At 43.6% G+C, this 20,277-nt stretch overlaps 2 protein-coding genes across 2 annotated transcripts; one reads left to right on the forward strand and one right to left on the reverse strand.

Annotated features, from left to right (window-relative positions):
- The first annotated feature begins 160 nt into the window (after window positions 1–160).
- ten1 (TEN1 subunit of CST complex) lies at window positions 161–1,546 on the forward strand. Its single transcript, XM_029740138.1, has 3 exons — window positions 161–283; window positions 558–715; window positions 786–1,546. Exons 1-3 carry the CDS (start codon window positions 195–197, stop codon window positions 947–949), a joined length of 411 nt encoding a protein of 136 aa, XP_029595998.1. The 5' UTR covers window positions 161–194; the 3' UTR covers window positions 950–1,546.
- Window positions 1,547–1,623: 77 nt separating this feature from the next.
- On the reverse strand, window positions 1,624–18,862 carry LOC115178805 (envoplakin-like). The gene is made up of 22 exons (XM_029740131.1): window positions 18,625–18,862; window positions 15,298–15,397; window positions 15,022–15,176; window positions 14,533–14,656; window positions 14,062–14,193; window positions 13,901–13,942; window positions 13,412–13,573; window positions 13,117–13,224; window positions 12,822–12,917; window positions 12,456–12,569; window positions 11,670–11,816; window positions 11,142–11,296; window positions 10,932–11,032; window positions 10,441–10,601; window positions 9,881–10,017; window positions 9,613–9,751; window positions 6,530–6,723; window positions 6,212–6,362; window positions 6,017–6,100; window positions 5,789–5,896; window positions 5,545–5,637; window positions 1,624–5,430 (listed from the first exon to the last, which is right to left on the reverse strand). Exons 1-22 carry the CDS (start codon window positions 18,675–18,677, stop codon window positions 2,041–2,043), a joined length of 5,946 nt encoding a protein of 1,981 aa, XP_029595991.1. The 5' UTR covers window positions 18,678–18,862; the 3' UTR covers window positions 1,624–2,040.
- Between the last annotated feature and the right edge of the window lie 1,415 nt (window positions 18,863–20,277).

A 20,277-nucleotide genomic window follows, 5' to 3' on the forward strand; every position in this document is an offset into this window, starting at 1 on the left:
ACCAAGCTCAGCACTGCAATAAATGGAGCCTGAATAATTATTGACGACTTCCTGAATGGCTAGAAAAGGGGGCGCGTAAAAAAGAAAATCAGGTTATGTGACGTGAAACATTACGGCCTTGACCTGATAAAACACCCGTCTGGCAATCTTTATAGTATTTGGCCTATTTTACCCGTTGATAACTTATTGAGAAGATGCTTCCATCACCTGCAGTCTTTCATTTCCTTTGGGAAGTCAACTTTGGTGCAGTCAAGGAGGGAGATTCAGTGAGAACATTTGGAAGGTGAGGAGTGTCTACCGCAGGAGGTTGGTGGCACCTTCATTGTTAAGAAGGGGTTATGACTGGAGCGAAACAGTGGAATGGTATCAAATACACGAACCGCATGGTTTCCAGGTGTTCGATGCCATTCCATTTGCTCCGTTCCGGCCATTATTATGAGCCGTTCCTCCGTCAGCAGCCTCCCATGATACAATCTTTAACACACCATGTATAATCGTAGTTAATGATTTGTTATCCCATTTGGATTGCATGGCTGACATACTAGTTAATTTTCTAGATTGGTGAGTTACCGACCAGAGGAATCGAAGGCTACACTGTCTATCCAGCATGCAGCAAGACAGCACCAAGTTGTTGTTCAGACTACATTTGTGGAACCCTTTGACCCCATCATTGGAGCCCAGTACATAGTTCTGGGCGAGATTGAAAAAGCAGAGGGTAAGATGAGGTTTTTATTTGGTTTATATGCTTTGCAACTCCCAAAACCCACTTACCTATCTCTTCACAGGAGGTGATGGTGTGATGGTCCATGCCCGTGTGCTGAACTGTGTGGACGGGGTGAACCTAGCCCTGCTACAGAGAGGCGTCAATGAACAGAGGAGCTACTTCAGAGAGAGGGGGGAGAACAAGGGAGATGCTGCTACTGCTGCTCAGCCACGTGCTCCTCTCTGACCTGGACCCAAATAAGAATTAATCTGTCACAATGCTGCGCTGATACAGTGCTACTGGTGTAAAGTTATGAACCAGGTTGAATATAATGTTCTTTTGTACATGTTGTAATGTTTATGACCTCATTTATACCTCAGATGGATCGTGTCAAAAGGTCATATTTTATTATGGTTGGGACATTTTCCCAAATAGCCGATTTACATGGAGATGCCAAGGATTACGAGATTGTGCCTATAGCTAATTTAGAATGGCGAAGGGTAGAATTACACTATAAAAAATCCTGATTGATACATAAAAGCTGCTTGTTCTGGTGCACTGTAAAGTCCTGCCTTTATTTGTCATACGATATCAGTTCTGGAAGACACCCTCTTCCTCCTGACAGAGTTTGCCAGGTTCATTGAATGTTGGGTCAGGGGTATGAAGTAGGTCAAGAAAATGCATACTTACATTCTTATTGTAGCTAATCTAAGATAAGAGAATGTTTGATGTGGCCATTTATGCAATGGTTACATTTGTGAATGAAAACTGATATGTAGTTTGGAAATGTATCTTTGTGAGAAACAAATTCTTCTTGATTTGATATTAGATGTATTTGCGGATGAGGTGTGTGTTATGTGGCTTTATTTTTTTGGTAGTTAATTCTTCTATTGTGTTGGAAATGAAGAAGCAAGCACATGTTGACAATCTAATCTTTAATAATTATTTTCTTGATACAGTATCAAGGTTGCATTTAAAAGGATCAGTGTCAGGAAAATAATAAGACATAAGAAATAGACAAGCAAAACTTAGTCAGTAACATTGCACCATGTCCCATCATCTCTAGTAAAACAATAATATCAAGGATAAACAGAAACATAAAACTCCTCTGACTTTCCTTTTTTAAAGTAGATTCTGCCATCTCCAAACAAATTTGGTAAACAAAAGCAACTCAGCAGCAACAATCATGACCTTAGTGAGCTATGCAGTATTTTCTGACAAAATTAAATTATACATTCTGGGTAGTATTGATATTTATGTTTATACAATATAATTTGACTTCATATTATTCACCCTAGAGACAATAATACCTTCCAAGCACACTGTTAACAGGTCTATTATCTAGAAGAAAATCGATGAGAGTTGTATGTGGGGGTGTAGCTGCTGCCAGACACTTTGGAGGAAGCAGGTAGCATCAGTAGGCCAGACTGAGGATCTGTCTTGCAGCGGGCCATCGCTTGCTTGTAGTTGATTTTATCCTTTGTTGTGGGGTCGACAATTTCCTTGGCGTAGTTGTACTCGTCCTGAAGCTCTCTCATCATGGTGCTGTCAATCATTTTGGCTCTAATGGCCTCCTGTATGCCCACACGGTCCGTGTTGTTGGGATTTACTAGCCCTCCCGTCAGGTGTTGCACCTCCATGTAACGCAGGGCAGTTTCTTTGGGCATCCATCCTTTCAGGACGGCCTCTCCCACCGACAGGCGTTCTCTGGTCATGGGGTCCTCCACGCCAGTGTAGGCTTTCTGGGCGTTGAGTAGCCTCTGCAGTTGGCTCGAATCGATGAGGCCCCTCTCGGCTGCTTTGTGGACCGAGTATCTCTCCTTGTTGCTGATGTCAACGATGCCCCCTGTAGCAGCCTGTGCTTCCAACAGCTTTTGTGCCGTGCCGCTTTCGATCAGCTTGCGGGCCACTGCACTGCGTATGGAGAAGCATGTGTCAGTGTTTGTGTCAATTACACCAGCGATAGGATATCTTTCCTTTGGGGCAGGAACAGGGGCAGTGCTGGTAGGGTACGACTTTAGCAAGGATGCTGGCTTTGATGTGATTGAGTTGAACTTGGGCTGTTTTTCTTTTTCACCTGCAACAAGGAGGGCAAACTCTGAAATAGGCATTTTCCCATCCTTGTATTTTTGCAGATCATACTGGGTCAGTTGTCCATCTCTCAAGGCATTTTTGATAGAGTACTGCTTGCCGCTCTTGCGATCCTGCAGCACAGAGGTCTCCCCATCAGGTCCCATGGAAGTTATTTCCTCCCAATCGCACTCCAGCTCTTGCAGATGCATGTACTGGGTACGGTCGATCAGTCCCTGCAGGTAGGCTTCATATGGTGATAGTTCTTTGCCAGTATCAGGGTCCAAGATGGTGATTTTAGTGGAGACATTGGTCTCCTTTGTCCGGGTCTCTGTATGGTCTTCCTTCTCCTTGTCCCTTTGGAGTTCCCTGATGGTGTTGTCTTTCTGGTGGATCGTGTCTTTTTCGTCCAGTATCTCCCTCTCCAGACGCTGCACGTCAGACTCCATCTTGACGCTCTTTTGCCTGTTGATCTGGCTTCTCTCGCTCATCAGCTTGGTCTGCTGCTGGAACGATACGCTGATGTCTTGCCTCTCAGACTCTAACTTCTTCAGCTCCCGGGTGAGGTTGTCTTTCTCCCTCTGCAAGGCGTCCCTGGCCAGAATGAGACCTGTCTCCTCCCGAGAAGTGCTCGACTGAGTGCCGTTCAGTCGGTTGAGTTTATCAGAGAGTTGTTTGATTTTTTCCTCCAGGTCCTGCCTGGCATGTTTCTCCTGAGACACCAGGCCCTTCAGGCGGTATCTCTCTGCTTCTACAGCCTGGTCTTTCTCCACCCGGATCACTTCTTTGTACACTGTCTTCTCTACGGCCTTTTCTCGCTGAAGGAGCTCAAGCTTGACATTGGTGTTCCTGATGTTTCTCTGAATATTCAGGACGTCACTGGTTTCCTTGTCCATGTCTGAGCGAAGACCGTTAGTCATCCTCTCCAGTCTGGGGTCTCTCTCAACTTTCAGGACCTCCTCGACAACGATACTCTCCTCGACGGGCGGTGGGGCATTCTCAAGCTCTTTGATGCGCAGTTTGATCTGTTTCAGTTCAAACTCCACCTTAATCTTCTTCTGATGTTCGTCACTCTGCTTTAGGAGGTTCTCCTTCTCCTCCACTAAGATTTTAAGTTTTTGCATCTCAAGCTCTAGCTGCCGGCGGGACTTAACCTCCTCATCCAGGCTCCTGCCAAGCTTATCATGCTCAACTATCTGCTTTGGATCCTTCTGTAGACGCACCACCTCCTGCACCACCACTATTTCCTCTGGCTTTTGTCTCGCCAGCAGGATGTACTTGTTTTGCAGGTCGAACACCATCTCCTCAATGGTACGGCGACGCTGTTGCTCTTCACGTACCTCCTTTCTCAGCCGATCTGCCTCCTTCTCCAAGAGCGGATCATCTTCATACTTGAAGATATCTTTGGTCATAAGCTTTGTCTCCACCTTGGATTTTTCTGCTTTCCACTCGTCCCTCTCTTTTCTCAGGAGGTTAATCTGGTCCTCTACATTATTGTAAGTACGGTGCAGATGGTTCACCTGATCATTGAGCCTCTGTATCTCTCTTTCGTTCTCAGGGCTCCTCTCCTCTTTCACCACGTCTTGGATGACTTCCTTCAGCTCCACCTTTGGCTTCTTGGAACGCAGGGCTTCCAGATCGACCATGACCAGAGTGATCTGGTCCTGTAAGTCAGAACGCTGCTTGTTCAAGTCTTGAACATCTTTCTTCAGACGCATTATCTCCAACTCTGTTTGTGGATCTATGCGGTAGATCTCACTGACGATTTCCTTGAGTTCGACCTTGGGCTTCCACTGCCCCACCTCGCTATACCGAATTCTGAGCTGAGAGACCTCCTTGACCAGAGAGTCCGTCTCAATTTTCTCTCCCTCTAGGCCTGATTGAATCCTCTTGAACTCATTGATGAGCTCAGGGTCCTGTTCGACTTTCTTCACCTCCCTGGTGACCACCTTGGGCTGAATGGTGGGAATGATCCTCTCCAATGCATTGATCTGGCTCCTCGTTTGGAAGATCTCGTCATTCAGAGTCTTGCTCTTGTGGCCTTCATCTGCGATTTCCTTCTCAAATGTTTTAACAGCTTTGAGCATCTCTGGATCCTTCTCTAATCGAATCACCTCCTTTTTCATAACCTTCTCCCTGATGTTGGGTCTTGTAGCGTTCAGGATGGTGACCTCTGTCTTCTGTTGAATGACTTCTCCCTCTTTTACTCGAACCTCATTCTTTATCTTGCCGATCTCATCTTTTAACTTGGAGGCTTCTACATCCAACTGAGGATCTCTCTCAAACTCAGTCACCTCTCTAGTCACCAGTTTGGGCTTGATGCACTTGAGGTCGTCCCCAAAATTGGCGATTTTGATTTTCACACCCTCGATCTCACCCTGGGTACGGCTGCGCTTCAAGGCCTCTTTGTGGATTTGGTCCTCCAGATCTTTTAGGTCGGTTTCCAGTTTAGGGTCGCGGTAGTACTTGAGTACCTCCTTCTCCTCAACTCGATGCATCCCTTTACGGCTCTTCAGAGACAACATCCTGGTCTTGAATGTCTCCACATCAGTCTCAGCACGGCTGCGTCTATCGCTCTCCGCTCTCAACTCTTGCTGCAAGCTCTTTATGTTTTTGTTTGGTTTTATGGTTGGTTCTGTGGATTGTTTCTCATGTTTCTACAAATTAAACAAAAAATAGTTCAACATTTTCATAATTTTGTATCCTAAACACATTCAATTGATCAAAATTGGCAGTGGGAAAGAAGTTATGTGCAGCTATTTCCAACTCACCTGAGCGATGAGGTTCTTAGCAAAGCCCATCTGATTGAGCAGCTGGTCATTCTCAGCTGATGTTTTAGCATAGTGGTTCACCACAGCCTTTTCCTGTAATATACAAAGAAGCACAGCCATCCTTCAGCTCACAGTGCTCAAGAAAACATGCAGGAAAACATGATGCACCCTACATTGGTCTGCATAGAAGTTGATAAACATGAATGTAATTTGTGTCTATTGACTTCCATTCTTTATGTATTACCTGGTTCTGCACAGTATCAGCAAGGGTGGAAGTGGGACGTTTTTTGGGATCTTTGGCTCCCACATTGTCGAGGGTGCTGCTGTATTTGTCAGTGTTGACCTCATATTCCTGCACAAGCAGTTGAAATTAAGATTTTATTATTCAATATCCAAATATTTAAATATCTGTTACACAAATAAAAGGTTAATCATGATGCAGTAGGATAATGTAACTTAATCCGAGTCTTACAGTGAGGATATTCTGCAAATCTTGGGAAAGGTCAACCACTCTATCCAGGTCGTCTCCCTTCCCCTTGATGTCATCCACCACCCTCTGCAATAAAAATTACAAAATTAAACTTGATTGCAAAATATGTGTCTTACAATTATATTTTAAGTATATCGCCAAAACATTTCAGAGCTTCTGACACACAAACAAACTGACCTTCTGGGAGGTCTGCTTGGAGTTGACCTGTGATAGGTCATCGTTGGGGCTGATCTTGTTGTCAGGCAGATTTTTCAGGAAGGAGCTCAGAGATTTGCTTGTGTTCTGGAATTCCTGGTTCTTGCCTGCAGCCTCTTGCAAGAGGCCCTCTCTGAGACAGAAAAACGCAATGAAAAACACTTTCATGATGACAAACTGAAAACAATTATTCTGTTCATCTGACGTTCGAGCAAACGAATGGACTATTTTGATACCGTATATTTGCAGACATGGTGTGTGTAGTCAACGTTAGCAAACAGACAGTGGCCCTGGGCTCACCTCTCCTTCAGCTGGTTGTTGACGTTAGAGTAGCGGTCCTGTAGTTGTTTGACCTGGGTCCCCTGGCGATGGATGTCTGGGCAGTACTCCTGGTAGCCCTGCTGCAGGGAACTACACAGCTGCTCGCTGGTCTCCAGGTCCTGGCCCAGCTTTTTCAGTTCATTCTGAGAGCCCGCCACGTCCTTACGCAGACTCTGTAGAGAACAGATATGATAAATGTGTCCTGGTGGTGTGCTTTTAGCTAAATTAGAAGGGATGACTGAAATGTGCAGTCAAATGATACAGTCCTTTATTACTTCAAGTCAACAACTAGGGTATTCTCTGGAGGTCGACCGATTAATCAGAATGGCCGATTAATTAGGGCCGATTTCAAGTTTTCATAACAATCGGTAATCGGCATTTTTGGACACCGATTATGGCCGATTACATTGCACTCCACGAGGAGACTGCGTGGCAGGCTGACTACATGTTATGCGAGTGCAGCAAGGAGCCAAAGTAAGGTGCTAGCTAGCATTAAACGCATCTTATAAAAAACAATCAATCTTAACATAATCACTAGTTAACTACACATGGTTGATGATATTACTAGTTTATCTAGCTTGTCCTGCGTTGCATATAATCGATGCGGTGCCTGTTAATTTGTTATTGAATCACAGCCTACTTCGCCTAACGGGTGATTTAACAAGCTCATTCGCGAAAAAAGCACTGTCATTGCACCAATGTGTGCCTAACCATAAACATCAATGCCTTTCTTAAAATCAATACACAAGTATATATTTTTAAACCTGCATATTTAGTTAATATTGCCTGCTAACATGAATTTCTTTTAACTAGGGAAATTGTGTCACTTTTCTTGCGTTCTGTGCAAGCAGAGTCAGGGTATATGCAGCAGTTTGGGCCGCCTGGCTCGTTATGAACTGTGTGAAGACCATTTTTTCCTAACAAAGACTGTAATTAATTTGCCAGAATTTTACGTAATTATGACATAACATTGAAGGTTGTGCAATGTAACAGCAATATTTAGACTTATGGATGCCACCCGTTAGATAAACTACGGAACGGTTCCGTATTTCAGTGAAAGAATAAACTTTTTGTTTTCGAAATGATAGTTTCCGGATTCTACCATATTAATGACCTAAGGCTCGTATTTCTGTGTGTTATTATATTATAATTAAGTCTATGATTTGATAGAGCAGTCTGACTGAGCGGTGGTAGGCAGCAGCAGGCTCGTAAGCATTCATTCAAACAGCACTTTCGTGCATTTGCCAACAGCTCTTCGCTGTGCTTGGCGCTATTTATGACTTCAAGCCTATCAACTCCCGAGATTAGGCTGGCAATACTAAAGTACCTATTAGAACATCCAATAGTCAAAGGTATATGAAATACAAATGGCATAGAGAGAAATAGTCCTATAATAACTACAACCTAAAACTTCTTACCTGGGAATATTGAAGACTCATGTTAAAAGGAACCACCAGCTTTCATATGTTCTCATGTTCTGAGCAAGGAACTTAAACGTTAGCTTTTTTAAAAAGAAAGGAGGACCAAGGCACTCTTCATATAACTGATTAAAATGCCTTTATTAGTATGGCATGTTCAATAGAAACAATGTTTTTAAAAAACCGACGCGTTTCGGCTGCATGGCCCCCATCAGGGTGTACAAAGAAATAATACAATGTTCTCTGTTTAACAGCTTTTCCAATTAACCCTAATTAGAAGGGGGAGTGGTTAAAATTGATTGGACACACCTAGTAAGCAATAGTATACACACTTTAAAGTGAAATGCTGTAGCTATGTTATCATAAAAATGTAACTCCAAACTAGAAGTATCAGAACACTTAGAAAGGTAGTTCTAACCTTAAATATGTCTGGGCGAAGTGTCAAGAATAAGAAAGCAATACATTCCATAGTACACTAGAACACAGCAAAACATGAACAACAAGAGTCTAAATATAGCTGAGGGCAATTGAGCAAAGATATCCACTAGATGACAGCAAATGTACCCATCACAACCCTACAGGAAGGGTGAGAAATCCATATCTTCATTTAAACCCGGGTATTTAGTGGCCTGTAGTTTGTAAATCCAAAAACTTTCCATTTGGTTTAACTGTTTAAGGCGGTCCCCTTTTCTAATAGAGGCCGGGATATGATCAATACCCATAGCTTGTAGGGAGGCAGGGTTGCCATGGTGTAAGGACTTACCGGGTTTAAATGAAGATATGGATTTCTCACCCTTACATTTTTATGATAACATAGCTACAGCATTTCACTTTAAAGTGTGTATACTATTGCTTACTAGGTGTGTCCAATCAATTTTAACCACTCCCCCTTCTAATTAGGGTTAATTGGAAAAGCTGTTAAACAGAGAACATTGTATTATTTCTTTGTACACCCTGATGAAGGCCATGCAGCCGAAACGCGTCGGTTTTTTAAAAACATTGTTTCTATTGAACATGCCATACTAATAAAGGCATTTTAATCAATTATATGAAGAGTGCCTTGGTCCTCCTTTCTTTTTGAAGACCAACTCAACCCTTTTACCAAAGAGCACCTTCTGTCTACCAACATTTACTATTGTGTACCTTAGTAGCGCTTCCCTTCCTCCTCTTTCTACTAGGTTAGCTTTTTTACATTGCACATATTGCAGTTTTACTTTCTTCTCCAACAATTTGTTTTTGCATTATTTAAACCAAATTGAACATTTCATTATTTATTTGAGACTAAATAGATTTTATTGATGTATTATATTAAGTTAAAATAAGTGTTCATTCAGTATTGTTGTAATTGTCATTATTATATATATATATATATATATAAATAAAAATCGGCCAATTAATCGGTATCTGCTTTTTTTTTGGGGTCTTCCAATAATCGGTATCGGCGTTGAAAAATCATAATCGGTCGACCTCTAGTATTCTCTGGTCCAATTTGTTCAAGGATACTGTAGAATCTATTTGGATCTCTTAAGAAAGTTGAGGTGTGTCCAAAATGGCACACTAATCCAAGGCAGTGTAGGCAATGGTCCTGGTCAAAAGTATTTCACTATATAGGGAATAGGGTGCACTGGTAATTGTCCCACCCACCTGTATCTCCTGGGTGCGGGCCTGAATAGCATTGGGGACATCTGGGATAGGGCCATCCTTATTCAGCTTTTCCTCAAAGCCAGAGACGATGCCATCCACTTTCTTGATCTGCTTCTCCAGGTTCAGAGATGCATTAGCCCTATAGAAGAAATGGCAAAAAAAATAAAATCATTAACAGCAAGATCTGCTGTTTGATGCTATTTTCTGATAATATCATATCGCTAAGACAGGTGATCGGTGATAATGTATGTCTGTAAAATGGTCGTACTTCTTGTTAAATAGGTCGGCCAGGGCTGCGAGGCCATCTTGCTTATCCTTGACAGCTTGAAGTTTGGCTGCAAGGCCTTTGGAGACGTCCTTCTCCAGCTTCGGCTGCTCCATAGCTGCCAGAGCATCTGCTGCTTTCTACAAGAGATACAACCACCGTATCATTAGGATCAGTACCATCCTCACCAACAATATCATAACTATCATCATCATCGCCATTAGACTCATCATCGTTGTCATCATCATCTTTAGGAGGCACGAATCCATCAATGCCAATCTATAATTATTCAGATTTAGCTAGTTAACCAGCATGACAATATATTGTACGTTACAATGGCTGGTAGACATGCTTTCTATCTATCAAAAGTAGCGGAATGTCCCCTTTAGACTGTGCCTGAGGGTGGTCTAGTGGGTAATGTGGCCTGCAACACATATCACTCCACAGCGTAGGTACAAATCCCGGCTCCACCTCTACTCTCTTTCTCCCCCCTTCTCTGTCTCCTTGCTCATTTCCACTTGTATCTATCTCAATAAAGTTAAAAACAAGACTCTCTCTCTCACCTCTTGCTCCTTCAGCCTCTTGGCCAGGTCAGTGGTGGGGTCACTGCGGTCCAGCGGGGCCCTCAGACGGCTCAACATGCCCTGCTTGGCTTTGACCAGGTCCTCATCCAGCTTATCCAGCTGACCGGCCACGGCTTTAGCTTTGGGGTTAGACGGAGGAGCTATGTGGGGGACACAGGGTAATGATAATCTGGCCTTATCAAAAGTAGTGCACTATGTAGGGAATAGGGTGCCATTTTATTTGCAGCCTTAGTTAATTTCAGATATATGTACACATGTCCCATAAATACCCTGTGGCTTGGGGTTTACATGATGTGATGAATTGAATGTGATATCACAGTGTGGTCTAGGGACAAGGTTGAATCAAAAGTTAGAGAAGCCATTTCTCCTTATTTACAGTTCATGATCATAGCAGTAACAGTTGCCGTTCCAGAGTTATTTGGAAGGCTTTGTTTTGGGGTACTGGGATTAATAGAGCAACTTTTTCTCACCTGCGTATACGGGTTTCTCTTCGATGCAACGGATCTTGTCCTTCATTGCGCCTAAATAAACCGCCCTCCTCTTCTTGATGTTGTCAAGGACATCACCATGTCTGTGCGCCCACACACACACAAAAATCATTAGAACTGAGACATTTTAATTCCCAAAATTGACGTATTATTGTCCATATGTCATAAATGACATATGCTCCTGTTGCTTACAGGTCTACGGTGGCAATGGCCTCTGGGTCAGGTGGTGGGATCAGGAAGCAGACCCCTGGAAAGGTTTTGGTTGCCCCACTGCTGGTCAATACGTCCCAGTTCTCAACGTCTGAATTCGACTTGAGGGTGAACTTGTCCCCTCGAGTGAGTTCAGCCTAAAAGAACACAAAGAGAGAACTTTCCTCAGAATGGATCACATGTAAATATTCCTTTTCATCTTACAAACACAATGCCCAATACTGAGGTATCTAGGAACTTTCATTTACTTTAGTGAGTTCCCTAGTCACAGTAATGTTTGGTTTTGGGATGTTTATATGAGCCTACATTACGTTGCATGCCTTGACACACCTCTCAGTTCAGTGGTAGAGCATTCTATTCCATTCTAGTAGTCACATCATTGCTTAGTAGCTTTATCAAAGATTCTACAGAGGTTTCGAAACCGCTTTGACTTCATACCGTAACCTGTGGTGGAGGCTCCAGGACAGGGTCAAATGTCAAAGGTGAGAGGTCAAGAGCAGCTGGCCATACCTTCTCAGTCTTCCAGTCACAGAGGGACTCCACGGTGGTGGACCTGGGGGGCGGGTAGCGGCGCAGCTTGAGGGGGGCGAGGGTGGTGCTCCTCTTCCTCAGGTCAGCCAGGAGCTGCTCGTTGCGTTGCACCGTGCTCTCCTCCGCCTGAGAGAGAGAGAGAGAGATGGAGAAAGAAAGCGAGAGAGAGAAGGAGAGAGAGTGGTAAGGTGAAATTGTGACCACCTGCATTGCATTTCAGCATAACCATTTTTCTTCACGTTATTTACATAATGTAGTAGGGTAATGTCATGATAACGTTTGATAATATGTGAAAGAAATGTAATGTCTTTAGCTGTGAAGTGTTAACACGCACACTACCATTTTTCTCTCTATTGTGGTACAGGGAGTTAAAGCCCATAAATTGACATTGTAGAAAAAAGAATGGTCTTGAAAATGTTTTTTTTAAATATATTTATTTGACATTGATAAAAAATGCGCAGAGGTAAAAGCATGAGTTGTATTTATTTTTAGCGAAATGAAATGCAATGTAGCATCTTTATGATTCATGGGTGTGTTGAAAGTTTACTGCGCAAGTTAACACCAAAGATTCAATGAGATTGGAACTGCATCCAGCTGTACAATAGATATCAGTGTTCACATCCTGGCATTACTTGTGTGTGTGTGTGTGTGTGTGTGTGTGTGTGTGTGTGTGTGTGTGTGTGTGTGTGTGTATCAGAGAGGTTGGAAGTAAGCAGAAGACACATTTCCATCTAGTATGGACTAATAAACGATATCTTCTCTTACCTCCAGTTGCAGAGTCATCGCTGAGCTACTCCTCCCGGTTGTGCCTTCCACTTTCTTCAGGCTAGAGTTGAGTTCACTCAGAGACTCCGACAGTGTCTCCACATCTAGTTGGTACTGAACAGGGACACAGACAGACAACACATCAGAACATGGTATCTTTTTCACATACAGTATCTTTGACCTACCCGGTTTACTGATCATGCTGCAGTTTGAATGTCTATGGTAATGTGCTTAGGGACATTTCTGGTTCAAAACCAGACAGAAGATACCCTTTCCATTCTGGCAATGAAGACGGAAGTCTGAATATTATTCTAAGCTGATGTAGATACTATGAAACGTTGTTAATGTATTCTGAGTGACATTTACCTTCTTGAAATCCTCCATGTTATCCAGATGGGTCTCTTGGCAGATGCACAGGTTGAGGAACTTCTGCCACTCATTCCGCAAAGAATCTCTCTGAGCCTGAAACAAGTACAAAGATGAAGCCATCACGTAAAGGGAAAATCTCGATATCTTTCAGGAACATTGTAAACCTGGTGGACCTAAATGTAGAAGTCTAATCTACGGAAGAGTGATCGATTCTTGAATGAAGACAATGTAAAATGGTAATAGTCTACAAGGGGAGGTGTACTTAAAGTTTGAATTGGTTATTGGCATGTACCTGTATTGTGGTGCTGGCCGGGTGCTTCAGTTCAATGAGTCGATCGCCGTCATCCTGGAGTTTGTTCACTTCGCTTTCATGGGACATCAGGCTGTTGTTCTTAAAGTTCTGATTAAGATAAAAAATGAAATATGATGTCACTGAACGTGGCTCCTTCAGTAATGGAAAACTAAATGTACATCCATGCCAGAAACCTATGAAGCACATCCTCACGCAACATTTTCATACTTTATTGTTGTATTAAGTCCACTGATATTGAGTGACACTCTATTTGACCCCTAACATGGACTCTCACCTCATACTGTCTGCGGACGTCCGGAGGGTCCAACATGTGGTCGCTCCAGTCCTGTTTCAGGGTTTTTGTCTGTTCGTCTCCTAGATAGGCCAGCTCCTTGTTACAGCCCTGCATGTAGTCATACAGACTGCTTAGGTAGTGGTGCCGCCATTTTGAATTGTCCTGTGGGAATAGAACAATATTATATAACAACTGTAGAGTCACACCAAAAAGAGAACATATGTTACAATTACTTTTAGGTTGAAAATGAAATCCCACCGATCCCATCAGAGGAGGCTGGTGGGTGGAGCTATAGGAGGATGGGCTCATTGCAATTGGCTGGAATGGAATAAATGGAACAGTATCAAACACATCAAACATTTGGAAACCACGTCTTGGACTCTGTTCCATTTATTCCATTCCAGCCATTACAATGAGCCCGTCCTCCATTTCCTCCTCTCACCAGCCTCCTCTGGATCTCATAGTACCCATATGATAACTATGACTTACCAAAAGGTTGATGTATTGTTTCTTGATGGCAGCATACTCCTCCTGAAACACAAATTAATTGTTGTCATGTTCACTAGCTACAAGACGTTTTCAAACACATCCATTAAATCCATGAACCCTTGAATTCATCGTCACGGAGATGAGAGAGTTGAAGGGGTTACCTTGGTGCTGGTGGAGCTGGCGCTGAGCTGAGAGCTGTAGGCCTCGATCTCCTTGTGCAGTAGGTTGTGGGCAGCGATCTGCTTCTTCAGGTCAACCATGGTGGGCCCATAGTCTTCTGTGTTCACCTCCCTCTGAGAGACAGACACAGAACGGTATGGTCAGTCATGGACACAAATAAACTAAAGAGACTTTATGGTAGTATGCATTCTTATTGGGTATCTTAAATGAACATGAACTGTAGGATAACGATGAACTGAATGTTGGGTACTGTTGTGTTAGTTGTTGTGTTGTATACTGTTGTGTTAGCTAAGTCAGTCAATATATAGTACAACTGAAGTCAATTTCAGCTTGGATTGGTCAACAGAACAGTTTGTCAAGGGGATGAGCATCATGCTTTTATAAGGATGTTTACAATATGGAGGCTTGGTCTTAAGTTAGTTGCCAAAGAAGAAGAGGACACTTGATTTTACCTGTTTCTGATTGAGCACCGAAGCCCAGTCGATTCTGGGCTTCAGCTCCACATCGTTGACAGGCTCATAGATGTCCCGGTAGAAGGCACAGTCTTTCAGCCAGCGGTCATGGAGGTGACTGACACTGGAATGAACAAAAGGTTGAGGGAGGGAGGGGAAAAGACGTTTAGTATGTTTAGCATGAGCATGATAACAAAGAGAACTGGCAAGAGCAACACGTTTTAGTAAATAAATCCAGATGGACCTTACTGAATCCCCCAATGATCAAATGTCTTAAAGGGAAAAATAGATTTCTGCAAAAACTAATCTTTTTGAAGCCGCTGAAGGGCCCAAATGATACCCGCGTTCATAAGAGATATCCCACTGGGAACACTGGTTGAATCAACGTTGTTTCCACATCATTTCAATGAAATTGTGTTGAACCAATGTGGAATAAACGTTGAATTGACATTTGTGCCCAGTCGGATGGGCCTAGAAGAGGCCACTCACTCGCTCTCTATCTCGCTGCTTTGGGGGTGTTTGCACTTCTTGGCCTTGTCCACATCCAGGAAGAGGTCATTCAGCAGGCCCTCAGCCTCAGACAGGTTGCTTGCCACCACTTTCTGGTGCTGGAGGGGCCGGTTTTTCTTCTCATTCTCTGCATCCTACATGGCAATGAAGACAGTAGGTGAGTCAACGGAACAGTTAGTGGCCAGAATTGAAGTCCACGGACACACTATTATTTAGAGAGAAAAAAAGAGAGAGACCGTCAGTATGTATTCTCACCACAGCAAGTAGCTCTTCGGCCCGGAGGACATCTTTCTCCACCTGGTCGGAATTCTTTTGCATCCGTGCAATCACCAAGGCCAAGTCATTGGCTGTGGACCTGTTTAGAGGGCAAAGGTTAAAAGGTTAAAGATCTGATTTAGAAAAATAGCAAAGAAGATACAAAATACAAAGAGGAAAGAAGCAGAGAGAGGAATGTGGACTGTCTGAATCGAGCACTTCAGTTGTTGTCCTTGACTTAAGTGACCAATGAAGGTCAAGGTCCTAAACATTTAAGATGGATGCAGAGGCCATTATCCTTGTGGAAGCTATCCCATTACAAAACCTAGCACGCAAAATAATTAGATATAAAACCACAGGCTAAGAATAGATAGTGACACAGAGTAGATGTGTGTGAAGCCGTCCTTCGTGAACTCCCTTTGTCCAAAATCAACACTTTGTCCAAGACTAACAAAAGTCCAAATGTATTACTAGGACCAGGAGTTCTTCTGTGACTTGACCAGGAAGAACTCTGGGCCATAGTTAGAACCTATAACTAGGGCACTGGGTTCTTGGTGTTCAGGAAAAACTCCTGGCCCTACATAAGACAACACTCTTGAACTGAAACCAAGGAAGGCACCCTATTCCTTTCATAGTGCAATACTTTTGACCATGTCTCCGGTCAAAAGTAGTGCACTATGTAGGGAATAGTGTGCCATTTGGGACCTAAGCCAATGGTCTCTAGAGGTGAGGACCTGGGATCAACAGGAGGGTGAATCACTGCCCCACCTGAGTATTCCCAAAACGCTGAACATTCCATCATTCCACAACAACTATTTGTTTGTCTCTCTGTCACTCCCTCTGTGTGACTGTGACCACCTGTATTGCTCTCTCTATCTGCCGACCTAGTGGGTACTCTCCCAGGGCAGTGTTCAAGCTAGAGCATTGATCTCCAGAGAGGGTTAGAAGTGTGTTGAATACTTTTCCACAGCTTTGAATCCAGGCTATTCAGATTGCCTAATAAACTGTAAAATACTGTATGTAACTGTCGTCTTACAACTGTTCATCTGAGTTGGGATCAATTCATTTCACCAATTCAGGAGATACTCAGTGCATGTGTAGAAAATAGTCCACTATTTTGACTGTGTAGTTGAATTTGCTGAACTGACTACATTCGACGACCCCAACATTTCTGCCCATGTTCCTTTTAACCTAAGGAGCCATTTTGAAATGAAAGTGTTGTTATCAACAGTAAAACATGTATTATGATGTAATGAGATTACATATGCCTGTACCAGCAGCAGAAAATGACAGATTCAGTAATCCGTAGATCTGTGTTCTCACATCAACCTGCCCCTAAGGACCAAACCAGCACTGAGGTGATAAGTCACTAACCTCCCCTTTAAATACCAGCACTACAGGACTCACAAACCTCCTCTTTAAACACCACTATTCTTCCAATGACAACTTCTACATGTGATGGATTGGGTAAACTATTTAAGTGCCTTAAACACATTAAATGCAGGCCCTGGCCTAGATTTTACACGAATGTCCTCCTCCATAACTAAGATAGACCTACTATACTAAAGTATCTTCACTGCGATTAAATGCTTCATCAACAATTGTACTGTAGTACCCTTCACAGTGTTGATACAGATGTTTCAATTGTGTTTAACAGAAAGACAAGCAGTCTATCAATCAGACAAGGACATTCCCTTTAAATATCCCATTTGCACCACCGTGGCAAGAGGGTGAGCCAACGCCCATAGGCTGTGGAGAAACCAGCTGAACAGCACAGACAGACCAGTGACCCTGAGGCGGGGTGAAACCATTGGCACTCCTCTCACTCTCCGAATGGTCATCCCCTCTATCTTTCATCTCGGTCCAGGTGTAGTGTATGCATACTATAAGATAATCATCCTGTTACTATAGCATCACAATGACCAACGAACACACGTTCCATGTATTCACGCTTCATTGTCATTCCCATCTTTCTCGTGGGAGTCTTTTCACCAGTGTAACCCCCATAGACTTACAGGTTACATCTCCATCAACATCAGTCTCCATTGACTCAACATAAACACCACTCATCCTGGTGCTAAGCTGTCTGTGCTGAGGGTGTGACAAAACAAAAAGGTCAGGGTGGATTTTCAACCTTAGGGAAGCTCAAGTGATTCATATTTTTCTAAATCGGGTGACATTTGATTCATTGCTAATGTAGGCCTGCAGGCTACGCTTTTGATGACGCATTGACATAGGAGTCATACTTGATTGATGGATGAACATTGATAAAAAATATATGTCCCTATCTACCTTATCTAAGTACTGTATGTCCTACTCTTTCGTGGTCAAGTAGAAATCTTGATGCCATCATATATCCCTCCACGGGGAATGTTATAATGACGTGAATAGTCACCAAATCAATGTGAATGTCAGGCGTGTGCGTATTGGTGCTGAAGTCAGGTGCAGGAGAGCAGAGCATTGTGAACAGGCGCACACTTTATTATTTCGGCAGGAGAGATATACAAACGAACACAGCTGTGTCCAAAAAAAACTCCAGCCAACAAGGCAGTGTATAACGCGCAAAACAGTCACAGCACATCAAATGTATACAAAACAGACCTCGTGAAATAACACGGGAAAAACGCACGCAAGCCTAGTGCGTTCAAAAACACGTAACACACAAACAATCTTCCACAAAGACATGAGGGGGAACAGAGGAATAAATACATGTAGTGTGATTGGGGAATGAAAGCCAGGTGTGCAGGGAACAAGACAAAACAAATGGATACATGAAAAATGGAGCGGCGATGGCTAGAAAGCCGGTGACAAGGAGAGGAGCCGACTTCAGCAGAAGTCGTGACAGTGAATCTAATGAGTCGTACCATTTGATAACGCCATCAAATTTTACAATCTGTTTTACGTGACCTGAAAACACACACACACATACACAAACAGGTGATTGAGAGCCCCTCTAATGCTTCTCCTGAGCAAATCTGACCTAAGGTCACATAAAAACCCCGTAAAACCTACGATAACATCAAGACAACCAAAGAGACAAACAAAACTTCTCTTCATATCTTTACATAGAACAAAGTTGGTCTTCTTAACTCCAGCAACATGCCAAAACACACAGTAAACCATCTACCTTCCAATCTGCATTATCCAGGAGTTAGGAATGAAATAAACAAAAGAGATTCCAGAGGATTCTATGAGAAAGAGGGCAACACAGCAAACACAGGAGATATGAAACAAATCCAAGTTTAGGAAGGAGAGGAAAGGAGGAAGGAGGTAGAGTGGAGGGGGTTGCATGACCGAGTTTGCTATCGTTCCTTATTAAAGACTCACTTGCTGATCTTGCCGGACACCTTCAAGGAATTACTGTCCTTCTTCTTGAACATCCTGGATCTTTTGGTGAGTGGAAGTTCCACTCCACAGACAGAACACAAGTCTCTCTGGTCCCCTCACACTCTCTGTTCCTCTCTCGCTGTCACAGATAAGACACACACTACCTGTGCCTATTTTAGTGTGTGTCCCCGTTGGTGTCAGCACTGTGATAAAGCTGACTGAAAGAGTACCTGTGCCCCTCCCTGTTTACAATCTATTTAGTTCCACAGGACCGGGCCAACCTGTTCTTACACACTCCTTCTCATTCCTGCCCTCCTTTACTCACCTCTCTAGTTCAACCCTCCCCGTTCATTAGTTCACTGCCACTCATTGAGGTTTTCTAAAGTCACTGGTCGCTATTTTGCTAGGGAGTCTGGAGAAACATTCCGTTTCTATAAGGATCAGTGTAGAATAACATATGGGCTTGTGGGTAATTAGATACTAATAAGTAGTGGAGGTAATGTAAACCTTAAACAAGGCAAGATGAAGTACAATCCCATCTTAGTGGATGCCTGTGTACTCTGTTCATTCTATATACACTGCTCAAAAAAATAAAGGGAACACTTAAACAACACAATGTAACTCCAAGTCAATCACACTTCTGTGAACTCAAACTGTCCACTTAGGAAGCAACAATGATTGACAATACATTTCACATGCTGTTGTGCAAATGGAATAGACAACAGGTGGAAATTATAGGCAATTAGCAAGACACCCCCAATAAAGGAGTGGTTCTGCAGGTGGGGACCACAGACCACTTCTCAGTTCCTATGCTTCCTGGCTGATGTTTTGGTCACTTTACATTTACATTTACATTTAAGTCATTTAGCAGACGCTCTTATCCAGAGCGACTTTGAATGCTGGCGGTGCTTTCACTCTAGTGGTAGCGTGAGACAGAGTCTACAACCCACACAAGTGGCTCAGGTAGTGCAGCTCATCCAGGATGGCACATCAATGCGAGCTGTGGCAAAGAAGGTTTGCTGTGTCTGTCAGCGTAGTGTCCAGAGCATGGAGACGCTACCAGGAGACAGGCCAGTACATCAGGAGACGTGGAGGAGACCGTAGGAGGGCAACAACCCAGCAGCAGGACCGCTACCTCCGCCTTTGTGCAAGGAGGAGCAGGAGAAGCACTGCCAGAGCCCTGCAAAATGACCTCCTGCAGGCCACAAATGTGCATGTGTCTGCTCAAACGGTCAGAAGCAGACTCCATGAGGGTGGTATGAGGGCCCGACGTCCACAGGTGGGGGTTGTGCTTACAGCCCAACACCGTGCAGGACGTTTGGCATTTGCCAGAGAACACCAAGATTGGCAAATTCGCCACTGGCGCCCTGTGCTCTTCACAGATGAAAGCAGGTTCACACTGAGCACGTGACAGACTTTACAGAGTCTGGAGACGCTGTGGAGAACGTTCTGCTGCCTGCAACATCCTCCAGCATGACCGGTTTGGCGGTGAGTCAGTCATGGTGTGGGATGGCGTTTCTTTCGGAGCTCGCACAGCCCTCCATGTGCTCGCCAGAGGTAGCCTGACTGCCATTAGGTACCGAGATGAGATCCTCAGACCCCTTGTGAGACCATATGCTGGTGCGGTTGGCCCTGGGTTCCTCCTAATGCAAG

Source organism: Salmo trutta, chromosome 38, assembly GCF_901001165.1.
Source record: "Salmo trutta chromosome 38, fSalTru1.1, whole genome shotgun sequence".
Lineage (NCBI taxonomy): Eukaryota > Metazoa > Chordata > Actinopteri > Salmoniformes > Salmonidae > Salmo > Salmo trutta.